This window comes from Tinamus guttatus, unplaced genomic scaffold (genome assembly GCF_059628265.1).
Source record: "Tinamus guttatus ecotype Peru unplaced genomic scaffold, ASM5962826v1 Tinamus_guttatus_pri_ptg000260l, whole genome shotgun sequence".
Classification (NCBI taxonomy): domain Eukaryota; kingdom Metazoa; phylum Chordata; class Aves; order Tinamiformes; family Tinamidae; genus Tinamus; species Tinamus guttatus.
Genome location: NW_028288794.1, coordinates 5,583,929 through 5,606,114, shown reverse-complemented (window position 1 = coordinate 5,606,114; position 22,186 = coordinate 5,583,929). Strand labels below are relative to the sequence as shown.

The following is a 22,186-nucleotide window of genomic DNA, read 5'->3' as shown; positions in this document are numbered from 1 at the left end:
TGTTACACTTAAAATGGAAAAAAAAAAAAACCCCTAAATACGGAGCACTGTGTTTTCTTCTAGCCACAGTCTGTTTCGAGTGCTCTCTAATAACAGCCCTCGCTCCTCTTGTCTTTGGGGCGGCTGCAGGCAGACCCACACGCGGCAAGCGGAGTCGCACAGCGCCCCGAGGGCCCTGCGAGCGGAGGGCGCGCGGTGAGGGCCGGCCTCGCCCCTACCTGCCGTCCCGCGGGGCGGCTGCCGCTCAGCGGCCCTCGGCCGCAGCAGCCCTCTTGGGAAGGAAGCGGTAATAGAGGTACTCGTCGCGGAACTCAAACTCGTTAGTGAGGTGCTGCACGACGCCGCCTCGCACCAGCCTGTCCCCGTAGGCGACGGCCTCGCCGCGGTCGGACGCGAGGCCGACCCGCAGCAGCCAGCTCACCAGGTCGCAGCCGAAGAAGATGCCGGTGGAGATCTTGGCACTACACCTGTGTGTCAAAGGAATGATTCACCCGCATGTTCTGCAAACCTGGTACTGCCACTGCACCGTGGGAAAGGCAGGGAAGAATAGCAGGAAACAAGGAAAGACATCGTGATAGTTAAGAGTATGTTAGAAGAGAACTTGTAAGCTTTGCATATTAGGGACATGCCAATCTTCGCTACTTTTTCCTACAGACGTTTCAGTGAACAGCAAAATTTACATGACAAGTTATTTTAGGCTTGTGCAAATAAGCTACAATAAGCATAAATAGCAATTTTTCTACAAACACACAGTATAATGCTATTTACCAGATACTTACTTCCCATGTACTCTAATTACTGTGACCACCTCTGCAGCAAAATATGCGAGTGCAGGGTGCCTGCAGCATCAGCAACTCAAGCTGCACTATAATGCCATTTTATAATTTTCTTCAGCTTGAACAGACACTAACTACTTATATATACTGCAAATAAAAATCATTTAACTTGCATATCTGGTTAAATATTTACCACAGAGGCAGGACTCACAATAAAGACATTTACAACAAGATTAAACTAATCCCCTGTTACATATTTATGAGGCAGTATCACTCACATCTAGCTAGCAGCAGTAAAAATACCATTTGGAAGTTTACCTGCAGCAATGAATGTTTCTGGTTATCTAAAATCTGTTCTATGGAACCCATGTGCAGGGTTTCTGAAGATGATTAGAATTACGCTCATCAGCAAAAAAACAATGAATTTCTTTCTCTTTTTTTTAAAATTAAAACAACAGGGACTTAGGAGCAAGTCTTAACATCTATTAGCAGAGAAGCAAGAAAATAAAAGCCATGATTACAAGGTCTCAGTTACAGTATAGAATTAGGGTCCAGTTAGATGTATATTTAAAAGAAGAAAATACATACTTTCTTTTAACTTGTAACAGGGAATAAGATATGGCACTGGTTTTGCACAAACACAGCATTAAATGGAGCAACAAATGTATTCTCAGATGACATGTGATTAAGAAAAAACCAAAAAGACCACCAACCAAGGGAACAGAAAAAAAAAAAAAAAAAACAAAGGCCAAGAAACCACAATGATAGCTGAAGCACAGATTGCTACAGATATAAAGCCTGCTCTCTTTCAAAACAAACATTTTCTGGTACATCTTTTCTGTCTGGGCATGAAAGCAGCAAGTCCTTGAACTGCCATAGCTCATCTTTCTTAAGAGCATTGATAACTTATTATTTATGCAACATTACTGACTTTTGGAAGGACTGAAACCATGGGAGAACAGCCAATACTGCCCACCACCAGTTCTGGAACCTGTTTTCAGATTATGAGAAAACAACAACAGAAGATACTTGTGGTGTGAGCTCTTGCTCCACAAGAGTGGAAGTGCCTTATTAGAACAATTCCTCATGTCTCAGCTTCATATAGTAAATACTTGAAAATAGGAAGAATCGTTATCATCCTTCTCCCTCTGCTTCCACCTGCGCTTATCCTCTTTCCATCTACCTACACACACTTGAAAACCTAATTCTCAGTTGGGGCATCAGAATTTATACATGATAGCTCTGGTGAGGTCACAAATTGAGGATTACAACTCATGACAGGAATGGAGAAAACAAATTATACAAACTTGGAAGGAGCAAAGGTCCTAAAAACACGATAGCCTCACACACTGAGTGGTTTCATAAAGACTCCAGTGGCAGTAGCATGCCCAGAAGCTTTTGCCTCTGGCAAAGAGTGGTAAGAGTTAGCAAAAATTCTTTCCTATAAATACTGTCATCTTCTTAATCCCAAAATAAAACAAATGGAAACTAAAAAGAAATCATTCCAAAACACTGAAATGTTTAAAACGGAGAACAGTTCTTCAAGGGAAGATTCCCTCAAATTTGACCAAACATCATAGACACAGAGTCAGTCACATGCAGTTCTTCAGAAAGTTTTTGTCTCCTAAACTGCAGTTAAATGCAAAATCTGAGGCCAAGTTTTAAAGATAAACGATGAAACTTTTGATTACTCGTACATAGCTCAGACAGGACAATGTTGTAATTGGAACTTCAGTGCTTCAGTCTGAGACTGGACACATTTCTCTAAACATTATTGCTATTTTTTTAATCCTTGTGCTGATATTTGAGTACCTTTGCCACACCAGGAGTCCCCCACAGAAACCTCAGCGCGCCCTGCAGCTGAGCTGTGCCAGCCCTGGGAGCCCTCACGCACACAGGAGGGGGCCTTACCTTCTGCCTCTCACAATGCTTTTCACACAGTGATCTCGGTGGTATCGAACAAACTGCTGACAGGTCAGCCTGATTTCCTCGGGAAGAGCAGGATCTGTATGACCTGCTGCTTCTCTACCGCCCCACAGAAATTCAAGTCTTAAAAACAATAGAGAGAATCAAAAAAAAAAAAAAAAGAGTAAGTCACCAAATGGCAGTTATTTATATACAATCTTCTCAGTACTTTATTGCCTACAAACACTCAGAGGTTTTGCTCTAGGCTTAAGCAGAAGGAGAGGCAAAAAGTGGCTGTGAGGCCACTGTGGCTGCTGGATTTATGCCTTCACACTGAGGCAGTGATAAAAGTCTCCATCTACACAAAGAACTTCCAGGAGGTCAGGAATACATGACATTAAAATAGTGATAACAGAAATTTGCTTCAGCATTCATACCTAAGGTTTTATTTATTAGCTAGAACTATTTCTGAACACTCATCACTATCACTGATGCTGTCACATGTTGCATAATCATTAGATAACAACGATTTTGCCTGTGGGATTTTTGCCCATGGGAGGGCCCTTAGGACGGCACTACACACTTGTGCACAGGGACCTGCAATGGGCTCTCCACAGCTAGCAGCAGGCACACTTTTTGGGAAAAAAGATAGAAAAGAATAAAAACTGAGATAGCAGTGAGCATTCAAAACCCTTATTAATTATTAAATTTCCAGGCACATGTATAAAGAATGTTTACCTTCGTTTGAATGGCAAAATGATTAAATGCTTATCTAAGCCAAAAATACCAAAGGAAATAAAGCCCTGGAGGAAGAATAGAGAAATAGCAACATTAGGAAAATAATTCTTTGTTTTGCTCTTCACCGACTAAAACAAAACACTAACTATTCATTGCCAAAGAAGTGTGAGTGTGCATGTGCGTGTGTGTAAAAAAAACAAAACAAAACAGCAACAACAACCACCCCACTTTTCTTCTGCCAGAATATATATGCAAAAAGTATCCTCCTCTGCACCCCACTAGAAATGTATTTTGGTTCTGGTTTGGTTTTTCATTTGAGCTTTAAAAAGATTAATGCATATTATTCTGTCAGAGAAACTCTGCAAGAAACAGACATCAGTAAATCTACTGCTGTGACATCCCATCTAATATTCAAAGCATCAGGATCCTTATGTAACCAATTATTTAAATCTCTCCTTATTAATGTCAAGAGAAGACTGGACCGACCGTAATTTACATGCTACAATACTCTGATTAATTTGAATTTCTGTACTGCCTTTGAATCAAGGCTAGTATAACTACTCGATACTGCACTGTATCTGCAGTCTACACTTGTCTGCGCACATGCAAAATATTCTTTCTGTATTCACACTTCGACTGCCTTGTTCTTCTCACCTCCAGAGGTAACAAAACTAACTTGTGTCATTTTACACTGAAATAGGATTAATCTAGTCCAGGCTTTAGTTAATAGAGTAGTAACTAAAACTCAACAGTTAATAAGTTAAAATTGTATAGATAAAATATGATCACAGTCTTCTTGCACACAATTTAGTTACGGTGGTGTCATTTCACACAAGTTATACTGGAGCAACTTTCTGGTACAGGTATGCTAAAATCCTACTTAGTTTCTACGAGCATTTGGCGCTCAGTTGTCCTTTATGCCTTGGAAACGTTCATCCCAAAAGCACATCAAACAACTGTGTCATGATAAGAAAACTATCAATGCCAAAAAAAAATGTTAAGGAAAACATGCACAAAAAAACAACACAAGGAGCTGTATATCAGCACTGTTTGAAGACTTCAACTTATATCCCTGTTACAACATGTGCTGTAGCATCCACTAACAAAGTCAGTCAGAACAAACACTGATAAGTACCTGGCCAAAATTAAATATGGCACAAAAGAACTGCAGTTCCACATAGAGCCTGCCAGGCTCTTGGTTGAACAGCCACCATAAGCAACTGGAAAGATTCTGTTGGGAGGGGGGAAAAAAAAAAAAAAAGATCAGAATTGATTCTCAAAAGCAAGAATACTTTCTTAGCCCTCACACTCAATTTTCACTGTCTTTATGTTATGATAACTCAAAGACAAGTAAGAGGAAATAAACATCTTAAGACACCATGTTAGTTAGAGCTATGACAAAGGGTATATGTTTGATTTTAAATAAAAACATTAAAAAAAGAAAAACAGCATCGTGGAGATTCTGTCCTTTTACATGTTTATGTAAGGAACCTGTCCTAAGCACATTTAGGCAGTCATCTTAACACAGATAAATCCTGAGGATCTGTCTGGCCCAGTATTGTCCTTAGGCCTGTTTAGCTTAGACTAGTGTTTTCTACATAGGTAAGACTGTGGTTAGCTGAAGCACACACTGCTTTACCTATTTTAGATGCCTAAGAAAAGAAAACAAATCCAAAGCTAATCCATTTGCACGTAAAGGTCAATTTAGTAATACAATTGGTTTCATTTCATAGTATTTAAGTAAGCATTCAGCTACAACCAAAATAGACTCTAGAAGATGGAACACCTCATTACTGTAAAGATGCAAAATATGTATAAATCAGCATGAAATAATTGTTACAGGAAGAGCTTTCTTTTACAGAGCTACTAAGTCCTGAAATTAACAGTAGTAGCTCTTGTGCCACACTTGCTACGTTGCTGTATATTTGTGTACAGTAGTTTTTCATTTACAGGTAAAAATATTTTCTCCTCTTATTGTCACCCATTAAAAAACAAACAAACAAAACAAACAACAACAACAACCAAATAATCAGTGCCAAACCCCGATTTTTTTTCTATTTTAAATTAATTCTTATATTGTCTTCACTACTAAGGCATCTGTTAAAGAAATAAAATTCCAAATCTCAGTGTGATTAGATGAAGCCATTTTTAAATAGTTATCTTTAGAGACTGTTAAATACTGTTTTAAACAGTTATTTTTACTGGCTAGGGAAAACAACAGCTCTTGAGAAAAATGGAGAGAGGGACAGAAGAGAAATCCATTTGCTAAAGATATAACTCTGTTTTTTCTTCTCAGTGTTTTCTCTCCACTGTGTTTTTTCCCCCCACCGTGTTTTTATCATTAACTTTATATAGCACAGCAAAATTCATCTTACAATGTTCCCCTTCTGACAAGGGACTAAAGTCTTTGATTAATTTAAGGTATTGTCACAAATATGAGATGTTGACTGGAAATATAAATACACTCTCTCTCTCTCTTTATATATATATATAAAATGCTCCTGAAATCCATTCCACATCAGTGAGTTAATCAACAGCAGGAGAAAAATATTTACAGCGAACATGCCAACAACGAGGAGTAGACACAGCAACACGTGTCTGGCCAGCTGCTTGTCTGCAGTCTGTAGGAGTTGTTCTTCCTGCGCCAATATGCAAGTTTGAGCACTGCACTGACTCACACATTGATCAGCTGAAAAACAAAGCAGATTTTTGCATTAGGCTTCTGACCTAACAAGCATGGCCTATCTCTAGCTCCATGAGCAAATTTGTTAGTGTGTTAATGTTACAAGTAACCCCAGTAAGTATCTGGGCTGAATTTACAAGATTTAATGGAGAGGGAAAAAAAAAAGTGGGTCAATAACCCTTTCAGACATCTGTTCTCAAATATAACAGTTACTTACATATACTAAAATAAATAAATAAATAATCCACAGTTCTAGTTCTATTTGAAAGGATTAATGTAAAACTTAAGTTGTGGTTAACATTTAGAAGTCACTAATAGAAATAATGAAAAATTTGCAACTTCTCTGTGCAAGTTTTAAACCTAGAATTATTTTCTGAAATATATATTTCAAATATACTATTAACTCTAGCTTTTTTTATTCTGTATCTCAGCCTTGCTGAGCTCTAGATCAGACAATCAACCTTCTCCTATTTATATGAGTTATGCTATTGTATTTTTAAAATAGCATATCAGAAAGCTGCCACGATTCTGTCAATCAAAAAGTCAAATATACAGAATGATTGCTTTTATTCTGGGTAGAGACCTTAAAGGAATTCTGAGCGTCTTCCAGTAGATGGCAGCAAAAAACTTCCTGGCAAGAAAATACCTAAAAATTCACACTAGATACTTATCATAGCAGTTCAATGAGATAGTAGAAGGATTAGTAATTATTACAGTGAAAGCTAAACAAGTGTATCCAATACCATTGGCTTTCACTCATTTGTAACTCCGAAGCATTCACTTAGCAGGCAGAAATATTCCTACTTGACATACTCAGGATAAACAGTATCTTATCTTTCAGGATAAGAAAATTAAACTTGTCTTCCTCCGTCATTCGGAAGCATTCTTATGATGCTTATCTGAATTACTTTCCAGAAAAAAGGGAGGTGGGAGTAAGCATAGAGGGCCTAAAGTGAGCATTTGTGAAAACATGCATCTAAGTATGTTTCAGTGGGAAATAATTCAGATTTGTTAAGCTATACTGCATGCAAACAGTGCATGTGAAAACAAGTTTGCTTGTTAAACATTCAAAAACAGCAAGAGAGAAAAAGGAAAGTTTGCACTGGTTTGGATAGTTTTGGCTATGGGAGTGACATAAGGTGAGAATGGGCTGAACATACAGAATTTTCCATCAGGTTCTGGACAGTCTTTTCAATCTATTCTACTGTTCCAGTGGCTCTTAAGGCCTTCAGTCTCTTCCTTCCCAGATACAGATAATACAGCAACATGATGTTCTTATCTAGTCAGCAGCACATGCTTGCTCCTTGTGATTACAATACAGGTTTCAGAGGCGTTTTTAGAAGATGTGAGTATGAGAATGTAAGAAGTGCATGTAAGTCAAAAACTGCTAAAACGGAGGGAGGAAGAAGAGGACATGCATTAAATTTCTCACTGCACAAACAGGAAAGTGATAGAGAGGTAAAGTCTGAATGCTTAGAATGAAGCATTAAAAAGCTGTTTGTCTTGAGCAACAAAAGATTTGCAGTATCTGTCAAGTAAAGAAAGAAAGCAAAACAACAAAAAACCTCATGTACTGTCCAAGACTTGAATTTAACATGAAATGGACGGTATCCAGGTAGAACTGAAAGAACAACAGACACAGATACTATGGAAAAATTCATAGTGTTAAACAGGGTTGCACTTCTGTATTACCTGCCTCAATTGGAGGAATCTTGCTTTCGATGGCATCTGACGCTGCTTTGCTCTCTCTGGCACAGGATAAATCACCATTTGTTTGTTGACAACAGCAGCCTATTAGGCACATATGGTAACAGGAGAGTTAGTTTCCTTCACTACTATAATTTATTAAGTGTAACAATATCTACTATAAAGTTTTATCTATTGCTTTCACAAATAACTTCAGAGGAAAAAGCAGTCATACTCTTCCCATTTGTAGAGAGGGCCTATGGGTCACACTATTTATATACAGAAATACCTAACACAGCACTAACACTGTGGAAGCTATGCAGGTACTTAGAACTATAGGGAAAATGTAAGATAAATGACCAAGACATAAACCAGGAGGATTAGAAGCACATTGAGAAGTAATGTTGCAGGTGCATATCCATTTTGAAAGTCTGTTTTGGCAGACAAACAGCCTAGGGTGCCTCCTGGACTGTATTTACCACATGCTTATCGCAACACCACTGGTTTCATAAAAACATCCGCACACGCCTTCTTTTTGCCTCTGCTTAACCCACCCAAACAGCGACAGCCGTCAAACTTCCCTTGGAAACAGAAGCCTAGATCCTTGCACAGCTATATCTAGACATTTCTCCATCCTACAATAGCACTTCAAGTTTGAAGCAAAGTTCTTCTCAGGCTGGAAGCAAATTCGGCACAGTTCCGCGGCACCCCAAGCACTCGGGGTCTCTACCTTTCCCCGCAGAGGGCTGTGCCGCGGGCCCGGCGGGTGGCTTTGCCGCAGGGCCTGCGGGCGACACCGGAGGCCCCTCGCTCCCTTCGGCTTCCGCCTCCTCTCCGGGACTGCGAGGCGAGTAGGGATTCAGCACCTCATAACTCGACTCTTGTCTACTTCTGTTCATGCACATAAGCGAGATTCCTGACATCAATATGCTAACAAACAGGATCACTGCTGTGGTAATTATCTGTTAAGAGAACAAAGAAGATGCATCTAAGTTGAAAGGAAACTACTTGCATATATCTCTCTCTATAACTTTATTATTTTTCTAAATACATCTGAATAGTTTTCTGTATTTACTGTCATTACCATTATTACTATTTATTTTGTTACTATATTTATTTACATTAATACAGCATTTTTCAACTATTTGCTATGAAATTTCATCATCACCTTCCCTCCCCTCGGGACCACTCCATTCCAAGTCCTATTTATGGACCTTTTAATTCTAAGGAGGAATGTGTTCTGGCACAGTTCTGTTTCTATGCCTTCTCATACAGGGAACACCCCATTAATTATCCTTTCCTTCTAATCATCTGCCACGCATTCCCAGAGTCCACTCTGAGGCTATTTTAGTACTTGTGAAAGTGTCAGGAATAATCTTGAGCCTCTTAATCCATAAAAAGGGCAGAGAGAAAACAACACAAATGTCTACTCCAGTGCCACATCCTTTATTAAGGAGAACCATTTATTGGTAAAACTGCAGTTCAGGCTCAGGGACTTTCAATCCTCGATTGAGCAGAGATGTCTTCCATACAGCCAGCAGTTACTGCTACACATGTAATGCAGATTCTATCTATCAGAGGCCAAAATACATTAATTAGCTATTGGATGGTAACAACTTGAGATAGTTATCAAGCTAAACTGAGTAGTCATCAGGAAAGAGACCCTGTAATTCATTACCACTCCTAAGCCTCTTTGTGGGGGGGACCTACTCCCTCTTTTTCTTAGTCACGGCTGCCTAAACATGAAGGTCCTTGTTTAAACAAGTTCTTCTAATGGTTCATTAGAAATATACATTTTATATCAATCTACACCCTGATCTTTTATAATGATATTGTTGTTATGATAGCCTATAATTTGACTGAAAATTACTTACATAAGAAGCAACCAGAGAACAAGAGTTTCTCAATAATGTATTAGACAAGGCAGGAGTAAGAAGAGGTGAGGACAGAAATGTTCATACCTGATGTTTTCCATAAAAAAAGGCAGAGTCAATGCTATCGTTGTTACGTTCACCAACTATTAATAAGATTCCTACCAGGAGTGTTGGGATACTGAAAGAGCAAAATACAACCAGTCAAAGCAGGTTAATTATCATGTTGCCACTTATTTTACAAACAGCTATACCAACTTACCCCCATCCAGCTATGATGATGAACCCCATGGGAATCTTTATTGCTTCGCTCTTCTTCAATAAGAACAAAGAGAAAGACAGAAAACCTAGGAAAACAGAAAGAAATACTTTGCTTATTACCAAAGAGGGAAGCGACAGTTACAAAATCTAGACACCCTTATGATGCAACCTGTTCAACAAATAAGACATTCTTTTTTCAGGCCTTATAATAGTCTAAAATGTTTTTTCTAGATTTATTCCATTGAAGTAAAATAGGAACATCAATTACTTTGAGAAAGATTATTATTAATAAATCATTGAAGACATTTGGCATACTTCATATTCACTTTTCATATTGCATTCTGTAATAACTAATATTTAAAAACTGATTAATCCTTTACCAACTTTTGTGTGTGTGTGTGTGTGCGCACGTAATTTGCATTTATCTAGGTTCTGGGTCTGCCCATTCTCTTCACACTCAGGAGCTTGGGAAAATACTAGAGAACTCACTGACAAAAGCTCATTGACCCCCAACTATTTATTGCATTGCAGCTCAGCTCCCCTGCCTGCGGGTCCTATGTGTGGGCCATTTTCTCCTAAGGGAAGATGACAAAGCAAGGAAAAAACAGGCAATACTGGAAAGTAACAAAGACAGGAAAAACTTGGAAGTCAGAAAGATAGAAGGGGCAGCAATGCAGGGAACGGACAATATACAGCCTGTCCATTTTCTGATGAAGATAATCAAATTGGTTAAAATACAGCGCTCTTGTTGCATTTTACAAAATTAGCATAAATGCAAGGTGTTAGGGCATTAACTTTTTTGCTTTGTTTTAAACAAACACCATGGACAGAACTTGTAGCTCATGGCCCGTAACGGACTCACTGTGCAGAATGCAACTGGACTGCTTAGCAACTGCAGTAAACAGAAGCATCTCTGGTAAAGCTTCACACCTACAAATATAGTCTTCCTTAAAAGTTAAAATAAAAAAGCTCTCTAACAAAGAGCACTTATTGTAATAACAGGGTCACCTCATCTAGAATAATAAATTCAACAAATAGCTTTTAAGATTTAAGGCAACCTTGACATATGAGGGACACTTCACTGTTTGCAGTATATGTGCATGCACACACCTAAACATGTAGCCTCTATAAACAACCATGAATGTGTGGTCAATGTGACACACAAGTTTTGTAGGATCAAATCTAGTTCTTGTTGAAGCAAGGAGAGCATTACACACATTTTACTAATCAAGAGCTGCTGAAACACCCTGCTCCACAAAAACACCACAGTCTTAAACCCTTAGACCTCTGGACTCGGGAATGGTATATAATAAAGTTTCTTGAACACCCATAGCCTGTTTTTTAAAATTATACATAATGAAGTTCTCCTTTGATGTATCCTATAACCGTATCTGCTTCAAAACAGCCCTTTGACTCCTCACCTACACCTGCAGAACATGTACATTGTCTTTAGAACTTGCAGTTGACAGTGGAAGAAAAATGTAAAATATGCATTCTGCATTAAATAAAATTGTCAATAAGCTTTTGCACTGCTGAAGAGCAACCTGCCACCATTCAGTCTGTTCATAATTGCTTCTGCCTCGAGAACAGGCTCTTGTCCTCCTTACAAGCAAACAAGGCTGCTGCATCTAGCAAAGACGAACGAGACACGTCTAGGCACAAACTACCAACAGCAGAACCATTGCCTGACACTTCCTTCTGCATTGCTAACATTTCAGAATAGCAAAAAGTGTCTACCTAAAATATTGTAGTACATATAAATAGTAATCACTCTGAAGGATATGATCCAATTATTTCAGTGCATCAATTTTCTGTTAGACCATCTAATTCTTCCTCCCGCCAAATCATACCTGTCCACAGGTAGGTGCTATAAAGTGCACTGTACAGGAATATAAATACGAGGATCTGTACAGTGATGTCTTTCTCCTTAACAATGAAATTCCATATCACCATTCCGATGCAAGCAGTAAACTGAGAAGAAAGAAGAGACACCATAAGTTGAATTGGAAAAGCAGGATGGCAAGCAAAAACAAACAACAAAAAAAACTACAGCGCAGCATAGCTACAAAAAGGTTTCGAACTCCATTCCTAAATTCACTGGAATTCATAATTCTATGAATTCAACAGCTTGCAGAGCTGTAAACCAACACAATAATAAGACAGGTCAGGAAAAATATGTAATCTTGATCTTTATGCATCTTGTAATAAGCAAAATGCAAAGCTTGTGGTAAGTACAAAGCATTTGTCTGAAAGCATTTGGACATAAAGCTGACACCAAAAAGCACTGTTCAGCCAAGAATTATAAAAATTTTGACCTGCAGTATCTCATATATGACGGTACTAGTGTTGAAGGAATCTTAAGAAATTGGCTTCAAAAGTAATACAGCAGCTTAAAAATATTTAAAAATTAACTTCATGCTATTAGAGACGAGAAGCAGCTGATAGTCACATACATAATTTTCAAAATGTGACCCCATTAGAGGGCTTTATAGACTTCAGTATTTTGAATGGTATAGCTCTACAAAACATTTAAGGTGCCTTCTGTACAGATATTTTACATTCACACGTCGGTCTCACTGAATTTACTAGCAGCTTTGCTGTTGACTTCAACAAAAGGAGGCACAGGCATTATATATAATTTTCTGCAAGCTTAAATAACACTGACACCATTTAGTGTCACTTAAGTCTCCCAAGAATACATACTAGGGCATAAATATTGTTTAGACACACCGCACATTAGATTCCCCTTCTCTCAGACAACTAAAAAGATATGATTGTAGAAAGCAATCTTGCAATAATGTTAAAAATAAGACTTTTTTAAAAAGGCATTATTCTTGCTGCTTACCTGAGCAACAAGTAGGTTTGTTGTAATCATATGAGGAAGCTGTTTGTATTTCTTACTCAGAAGAACAACAATGAGAGACCAGATCTGGAACACACAAATAAAATCGAATTTAAGACTATAAACAAGCAAACAAATGAACAAACAAAAGAATAAGATGACAAACTATGCTGGAATTAAACATACAACAAAACCTCCTGACAAGTTCCATTGCATCATGCTATGAATGATGCTGGTTCCTGCATATGAAAGTCAGTACTGCACAGCCTGCTGCTAGTCACTGTGCCACGGGAAACATGGCCATGAATAAAACAAAAACCACCACCACCACCAACAATCACGTTTTTGTTTACTCATGATGCTGAAATATTTCCAGGGAGTACCAAGAGACTGCCTATGATACGCAGAAACTGGCTGCTCCTCAGGGCAATCATGCAAATTCACTTCTGTCCTCAGGAACAAACATGGAACTGTCAGGCAATCTGGCTGTTAGACGTCTCCATCCCACCCTTACTTCAATCTCTCAGAATGACTCGCGACAGCAAGGGGCGGTCTTCACTTGTTGTTTCCCTTGGGGCATGTGTCATAACATGAGGATTTCAGTGAAACACTAATTCAGGAAAATTCCAGCCTCCTCCAATGTAGAACTTTTTCTTAAAAAATAAAAAGCAAACAACAAAAAACCCACTATTTATAGCACCTGTAGAGCCAAAGTATAATGCACTTTGGAAATCTGGGTTGTCACATCCCATCCCCTTTTAAGAACTTGGTAACTAGAACTGTTACGAAAGGAAATTAATAAAGCTAAAATAACTTTCCCAATAAAATATTATGTTTAAGACTCATTAATTACATATTAATTAATGTTTTAGGGGCTTGAATTCCAGCTGAAATTTGTGTATAGCCTGTATGCTATCCGAGCACAAGCTTTGGGGTAGTTAGTCCCTGTGAGGTAACCAGTAGTAGCATGAGGCTTCTCTTTGGCAGCACCTACGAGGGACAGGAGGCTGACGACGCTGATGTCGAAGGTGACATTCTGCAGCGCCGCCGCCAGCGGGTTGGGGTCCATGGACGGGATGGTGAGGAGCCATGCAGACACGTACATGATGGGGGCAGACACAAACGTGCTGATCACCATGCCCGAGGTAATCTGCAAAGGGGCAGGAAGAAACCAGAGCAGGGTTAGTCGCATCTCAGGTCAAATAACCTGTCTTTAGGAACGCATCGACTTCTAAAATGATGTCCGAGACTTAAACGTACACAGAGCTTTAAGCAATCACGGAGTTCTTTCCACAACAAATCTATTTGAATTTGAGTCAGGAAATATCTGCTTTATAGGGATTGTTAAATGGGTGTTTTTAAGAAGTTTCTGAAATAACATGAATACAGAGTTCCCTACTACAAATTCGTACAGAGCTTTTTCACAGATGTCAAAGATACTGTTGACTCCAGTGTAGGAGTCACCAAGCAAAATTACTTTGATTAATTAATGATTTGAAATATAATTCAGATTTGAGTTCTAGGCAGGATAAGTAAACCTACAGAGTTTATACTACAGAGAAGTAATTTCAACAAGCTTTTTAAAACCAATTGAAGGACAAATTAGGACATTTTGGTAAGGAGTCATTACATACAATTCCTACTTCCATGTTGAACTGAGTTGCAAAGATCGCCACGCCAGGCGCTGCAGGAAAGACTCCATAAAGAAATGCATAGTTTGACAAACTGGTGTGGTTGACTGCGTCATCACTCTTGTCCAAGAGTTCCACCATTTCTCTACAGAGAAATGGCATCATAAGTCTGAAAAGAAAGGGAAAAGACTACTCAGCCTAAAGGCTTGAGGTCCACTTTGCTGAGAATAGGAACTAATAGACATTTAAAGCCTGTCTGAATGCTATTTATGAGAAATAATGACATCACTTTTAGTGATTGCCTTTACTGCTACCACGGCATTTACCAGGTGCTTCCAAAATTGGAGTCACAAGTTAAACTGGGGAAAAAAAAATACATAAAAGAAACACTAAAGAACACACTAGTTAATTTCTGGGATACAAGTAGATTTCCTGACAGTCAGATACCTTTTTTTTTGTATGACTTCAGTTTTCAAAACATAAAATATAAAACCAAAACTCAGAACTGCTATGAAAATCAGAGGGCAGGATTAAGGTCTCTGACATGAAGCAAGGGCTCAAGATTAAGAGAATTTCCGCTCTGAAATTCTTTGCCCAGCATGAGAATCTCAGTTGAAGCTATTTGCTTTGCCCTTAGCAATACCCTAGACCTTACAAGCATCCCCTGCTCAAGCCTCACACGGGGGCACAAAGATTCACCCATGAAGCAGAGGGGTAACATTAACCAGCATTCATTTTTCCCATGCATTTTGCATGTGTATCATTGGTCTAACTTACAAACTAGGTCTTTAATTAGTTAATTGCACCAATACTCAAATCTCCACATTTTCATATCTTCAATTTTTACAGTATGAATTCCATCAAAATAATGATTGTTATGCAAATTTTAGATCCATAGCAAATAAAATATTTTGTTTACCAGCAATTGAGGCATATTCAAGGAAAGATAAAGATAGCATAAGCTTATATATAAAATTGTCTTTTATTCAAGCTCAAAAATCAGACAGTTTAAGAGTGTGATCATTTTTAACCGCTTCCAAAATAGCTCGGGAGCTTTAAAGACACTGTGAAGAAAACAAACTAATTCAAAGATTTGTTATCTAATCCAAAGAAAATGGAAAGGCTATTCAAGTAATATTTGCATTTATTGTTGTCTGACTATTTAACAGGTAAATTTTAAGCCAGCTGTTTCCCAAAGAGCTTATATTCCCATACAACATGTGGTAAGTGACCTGCAGACAGTTCATGAAGCCATAGAGCTTTTTTTAGATTAACTGTGGAGTTTGACAACAGATTCGTGGTTTGATTTTTTTTTCTATTAATAGTCATATTCTATCAAAGACGTCAGAAAGAACTCATCTAAAATGCTTGAGGTGAAACTTAGCACTATTACAAGGATTGTAAGCACAAAGCCATTTGACCGCTATAATCATGGATTAAACATATTGGAACATTTTAAATAATATATATAAAAGTTGAACTTACAGTTTAGCTGTGATGAGAAGGATCAGTGCAACAAACATACCCTTTGTCACTTTTTTTGTTTGTCCCACCATAGTTAGTCCAAGATAAAAAAGCGCAGAGCCAGAAAATGAACTGCCCAGTCCATCGAGGAAGTTTTCAAGATATTCTGGAATCTTCTGGCCAAGAATAAAGTTTGAGGCAATTCCTATGAAGACCATGAATACAATTGGGTTCTGCAAGACTCGAAGGAGTGCTAGGCCCACTATTTTCATTTTGCTGTGCGACACAGTGCGATTCTCTCTCCACTTCTGTATTTCACAGAAGATAAACCCAAGGGGGTTTAACATCATAAGGGATATTGGAGCCACTAGGTAAATGTACTGGAGATATTCTGGGTACGTGGTTTGATATAAAGCTTCAACTAGAAGACAGAAATGATAAATGATGAGTGATAATACTGCAGTAAAAAAAAAACAGTAACAACAACAACAAACTAATATTGAAATTAATCTCTGTTGTCTGAGAGGTAGAGGAAAAAAATATTGCCATATCTTTCAGAACTAACAGCATTTACAACTGATGTAAGAAGACATAGTTAAGAAAAGCACAACTACTTGCAATTTGGCCACAGTCATGTAAAATACTGATGATCAAAGATGAACAATCCATCACTATTTAACAATCCTCTGAACATTCAATAGGTACAGAAAAAATAAACCCCTTCCTTTTCAGGATTTTAACATTGCTAAGCAACATAAATAATCCCACATGCCCTTTGATTCATCCCAACACTAAACAAAGTGATTGTTTTCACCGAATGGCTTTTCCTCCTCAGAGCCACAGGCAAGTCATGCAGAAACACAAGCACGTTTGCAGGATGCAAGCTGATGGTCTTGTGTCTTTAAAAGATAACCAACTACCAGTGGGTGACTTGGTGTGATCTTCCTATGCTTATTACATAAGCCACAATTACAACAATAACAACATTTTTAAAAGTATATTAGCATAAAATTATTAATCCATTCTCCGAAAGTCCTTGGGATAAGAGCTGTGACAAGAGCATGGCTTGTTTCTTTAACGCTGGGTAAGCCTTTGGTTTCCTCAGACACACAGCTGTGTTCTGTCCTGACTAGGCAGCGAGCTACCTCTTCCTTGGCTTACTTGGTCTGTCTGTAAAAAGAGCAAGAATTGCACTGGCTACTTATCAGCTTAATACAGAAATCACAGATCTTGCCACCCCAGTATTGCTCCTTACATCCCCTTTTTAAAATCAGACAGCTATGTGAGGCAGTTGGTGGTTTATGAAGATTTCATTTCCACTAGTCTGGCGCAACAGTGGGAAACAGCAAATTAAGCTTCCTGGATCCATTTTTATATCTGTCTTCCCTATAAAGAGGGGTTCATCTAAGTATTTCTGCCTCTTCTCTTCCACAAGAACTAACTGCATGAGCATGACATGATTCTTGCAAGTTCCACACACAGGAGTAGAGAACATAATGCAGATTAATCTATAACATTTCTATTTTGCTGAACTATGTATTTCCAGCACTGCCAGTAGATTCCACAAGAGATTGTGTGGGGCAGATGAACACCAGCATCTCAGTGCCAAGAAAAAAATCAAAATCAGTATCCAAATCTCAACTCTCATCTCATGGTTTGTGTGTGAGTTATTACCTAGTGTAACTTGTTCAGACATACAAAAAAAGCATTGTGAAGAAAAAGAAAAGATCTTTAAAAAACGACCTCCTTTTCGTAGCCACCTGTAGGGTAGACATTTTGTACACAAATTGAAAACCATTTGCATAGGCAAAATAACTTCAAAATAACATTTGAAACAAAATGAAAGAAGAAAAAGCCTCAATTTCATTTCTCAGTAGCAATGAGTACTAGGTAAATGATACCAGGATAAACCTTTTCTGAAAGACGATAACAAGTTTTCTGAATATTTCTGCCAAAGTAAAGACCTGCTTGATCCTTCTCAGAGGCTAGCACCTCTGAAACCAAGAATATCAGGTGGCGGCCAACAAGTCAAAATCCTTTCAGAATACTTTGAGGTTTCAGTAGAGTATTAGCTTACAAGAGTCCTTCTTCAGATACTTTCCTTACATTGCTAGATTAAGCACCTCACTTTCACTCAGAGCTTTTGCATTCCACATAATTAACATTATTCAGAGTACTTGAGTTATTAGCAACAGTTGCAGGAACAGTGAAAGGAATTCAGCTATGCTGTGCTGCTATGCTGAAACAAAAAACTGCAAGCCAGTGAGCTGCATCCTCTCCAGGAGTCTTTGATTTACTTCTCCAAGATGAATAATGAAAACTTAACTTTACATTTAACAGCGACTTAGTTACAACATATACAGTAAAGAATATCTGCCACAATGCATAAAAAAGGCATTGATATGCTTGCAGAAGCTTAAGTTGTGCTTTATGTGACTATAAGGAACAACAATACTTATACAGCTTGACTTTTTGTGGCTGAATACAGAAGAGAATAGTGTATGTGGAAAAAATCTAAAAGCATCTCTGCTCATAAGATCTACTTATTTATGTATAACCACCAAAACTTTATTTGCTCTGAATTACCATTCTGACATAGAATCATTACGGTTGGAAAAGACCTTGAAGATCACCCAGTCCAACTGTGAACCCATCCCCACCTTGCCTGCTAAACCGTGTCCCTAAGCGCCTCACCTACAGGTGTCCTGAACACTGCCACACATTTGCAAAGAAAGTCACCCGCTAGCAGAACTACTCACTCTCCGGTTTTTCTTTCTTTGGCACTTTTGACAGCAAAAACCCGACACTGGCAAAAGTTTGGGGATAGGAACAGAAAGAAAATACAAGCCCTAAGAGATAAAGAACTCCAAAGGGGTTAGAACCTCTATTACTGTAGTGTTGGGCATTCCACTAAAACTCTTTATGAACTAAAATTTTTGAATTTGGTATCATAGCAGAGATATTCTTCATATTTTGAAAGTGGCAAAATGTCTGAAAAAAGAAAAAAGTAAACTGACATGAAAGCCATTCAAAGTAGAAGGAGGTTTTAACTCTGAGAATACAGTGGAAGGAGATGTAGAGAAAGAGGTTTTAACTCTGAGAATACAGTGGAAGGAGATGTAGAGAGAAGGCTGAAGGTCAAGAGAGAGAAATGCTAAGTGCAACTGCAATGTAAGGCCAAGAGGCAAAGCAGATCTTCACAGCCCCATCTGTCTGAGTTATCTTGGGTGAAAAAAAAAAAAAAAAACACACACCAGAAGAATAAGTTTAGGAGAAGCATCCAAGGGAAACATGGTTATTATGATCTAAGGAAGAAAAAGGCTGCAATTGCATTTGTCTATACTTTACACATATTCAGCAAACTAAGGGAATAAGAAAGGTTCAGGATTTTCCAGAGCATGCTGCCCTGTGCAGTACAAGGAACACAGCTGCCTGCTCCTCAAGTTCATCTAAAAAACAGTACAAGTTGTTGCAAAGTGTAATCTAGAATTGCATATCTACGCTTCTGTTTCATAACTGTACTTGCAATTCTGTTATTAAATATCTTGCTTTTTACTCTGCTAGAACAAACTTGTTTCCTTTCTTTGTTCTTACCCTGGTCTGGATGATAAGCGTAATCTCAAGCGAGCTCTAGAGGCATACAGAGCTTGCCCTCCAGGGAGCAGCACTGTGATAAGCACAGCACAGTCCCAGCACCTTCCCCAAACGCCATCCGCACGAGGGGCATTTGGGAAGCACTGGTACTTGCTGGGGGCTTTTCCACACCAGCCGCAGAGGCCGTGGCAGCCCTGAAAGCTACCTGGGCACAGAACAGCCTCCCAAAGGGGGTAGCAACCTGCACTTCACACAGCAGTAGGCACAAGAAACCTGCCACAACCGCTTCCTAAGTGTCATGGTACACAGGGCTAAAAGCCTATGAGCAAGCCATCAGCAAAACCTCTACAAAAGGAGAGGGGGGGAAAAAAACAAACAAAGAAGTCTTGCTTAACAAAAAGGAAGAAAATAATAGCCTTATAGATTGAAATAAGTTCAAGTTTAATTATTTATATTGCTTGAAATTCCAACTATAGACTTTCAAAAAAAGTGTACATAACTACATAAGTTATATTCTGATTTTTTTTTTAAACTGCACTGGACTGACGTTTATCAGCACATAATGAGAAAGGCATCGCCATATCCGTATATGATTCGGATTAGAGAAAAACTACAAACCATACAATAATCGTGCTTTTAAAGGGCTCATTTCCTCCCAGGACATAGCCTAGGGCATGTCTACTGGTTACAGCAGAACAAAGATCAGTGGACAAAAATTGATTTGCGACACAAAATAAGTTTAGTAGTACAGAAATTGGATGCTTCTTCTGAACCGATTAAGCTTCAACACACGGCTGTCATAACTGGTACACAGCAATATTATGCTAGATGAATTCCTTGCGCCAGATCAACAATGCCAAATTAGTTAACTAATTTGTAAAAATTAGTAAACTTAAGCTATTTCAAAAACCGCGCTTGTAGGCTCATTTTTTTGGCAGGAAGGTTTGGGCTTGAGGTTAAGTTTGGTAATTTCTCATAAGAACATTCTTAGCATGCAGAAAGTGTAAGGTAGCTTATACCATTTAAAAAAGATTTTAGTGTTTTTTGTTTTTAAATCCAATTTAACTTAATATGGCTAGATCACTCATAGACAGCCATAGTCAAATTGTTTTAAATTTTGTCTCATTCTGCTAGGTGACATTTTTCTTCTTTTATTAAAGAGTAAGCAATCTGAGAATTAACTAATCACTTATTTTAAAAAGTTAATTTGATTTGTGACTTGAGAAATAGTTAGGTAGTTCACAACTTCAGTTCAAAAGTTCATTTCAAACTATGGAAACAGAAAAGCAAAACTGTTGAGAGCAATTAAAAATAACTAAAAAAAAAGAAAGAAAGCCTAAGTAGCTACTTACCTATTGGATATCCCAGTGCAAAGTCATTGCTTTGTGTAGCAAAAATAGGAAACAAACCTGCTTTGCTAAAACGATTCTCAGGACTGGCCACCAACAATGTTAAAACACAGACTAAGAAAAATACAGAAGCTTTGGCAACTAATATACTGTACAGAAAGGACCAATTCACATCAGAAAAGTTAAGTACCACCATGTTTTTGAACAGCAGAGCTGGGAGTGCAAAACGGGAGACAAAATTTCCCAGTCCTTTGGCCTGAGTCGATGTGATGATGTTAGCTCTTCCAGCTATGTAGCCACAGAGGATTATTCCAAAGCACTCCAGCAGGGCTGGGAAGAGCCTGCTTATGGACATAGAGGGAGGGCTGGCCGTGCTGTTGAGCGCAGCCTCCCCAAGCAAAGAAACAGACATGTTGGCTGAGGAGGAGAGGTTCTCTGCACTGAAGTCCGAATAACTACCCATTTCCTTTGAGCACTTCTTCCAAAAAACCAGCAGGCAACGGTCTCATCTGTAAGATAAAAGTAATTATTAGCTTCTGTATTGATGGTTCACGGTATTTATGGAATCTGACTTGCTGGCAGAAGTGTAAACACTTAGCAGTGCATTACAAAAACAGTGAGACAAATAATAAGTAGCTACAGAGAAAAAAAAAACACCAAGAAAGCAAAAAGCTGAAAAAACATTCTATATACATAGCCTTTTTTTTTTTTTCCCCGCCGCACAAATCCATATAATTCACCATGAAATGCTGGACAATTGATAGAAGCTTAAAACCCAGATATCGGCTTGAAATATGAGGATAAAACTGATATAATAAAATTAAATGAAATTTGGGAATTCAGAAAGTTGAAAAACTCTTGGAAAGAGATTATGACTTAAGTATTTATTATTCTAATTTTAGGATCTAAATATTACTTAGAACTTACAGTTCTTTAGTCTTTCCAATCAGAAAGCAATATTTGCTACATTGTCATAGTGTAGCCTTTGCTTTGCTGGATTATTATTAGAAACCTATTTAGCTTTATCAGAAAAGCACAAGACCCCTTAAAACTGCCTTTATACTTGTTAGCAACTAGTAACTTTATTTCTGCAACTCACTGTCAATTCCCAGCTCCAACTCCCACCTTCTCCATGCCTTCCACTATCAAATTGTGTCTTTCTCTTCTCCAACCTCCTCTGTTTGCCCCATGATCTCACCACGATAAGATCCCAGGTTTTTCCTAAACTAAGCTCAACTTGCTTCTTTCTCCTTCTCTCTGCTAAAATGCACTGTAAAAATACATTTTGTGCTCTGAATATTCAAACAGAAACAAACACCCCCAAAACAAAACAAAATCCCTACTCTTGACCACTCTTTAACTAGTGCCCTTTCATCTCTGCCCCCA

The 22,186-nt window shown here is 38.3% G+C and overlaps 1 protein-coding gene across 1 annotated transcript; it reads right to left on the bottom strand.

The window, feature by feature from the left end:
- Window positions 1-244: 244 nt before the first annotated feature.
- On the bottom strand, window positions 245-21,304 carry GPR155 (G protein-coupled receptor 155). Its single transcript, XM_010217973.2, has 15 exons — window positions 20,804-21,304; window positions 15,879-16,278; window positions 14,397-14,562; window positions 13,757-13,912; window positions 12,766-12,849; window positions 11,771-11,891; window positions 9,922-10,006; window positions 9,750-9,840; window positions 8,519-8,750; window positions 7,795-7,893; window positions 5,975-6,108; window positions 4,555-4,650; window positions 3,420-3,484; window positions 2,688-2,825; window positions 245-467 (listed from the first exon to the last, which is right to left on the bottom strand). Exons 1-15 carry the CDS (start codon window positions 21,261-21,263, stop codon window positions 245-247), a joined length of 2,550 nt encoding a protein of 849 aa, XP_010216275.2. The 5' UTR covers window positions 21,264-21,304.
- Window positions 21,305-22,186: the final 882 nt, after the last annotated feature.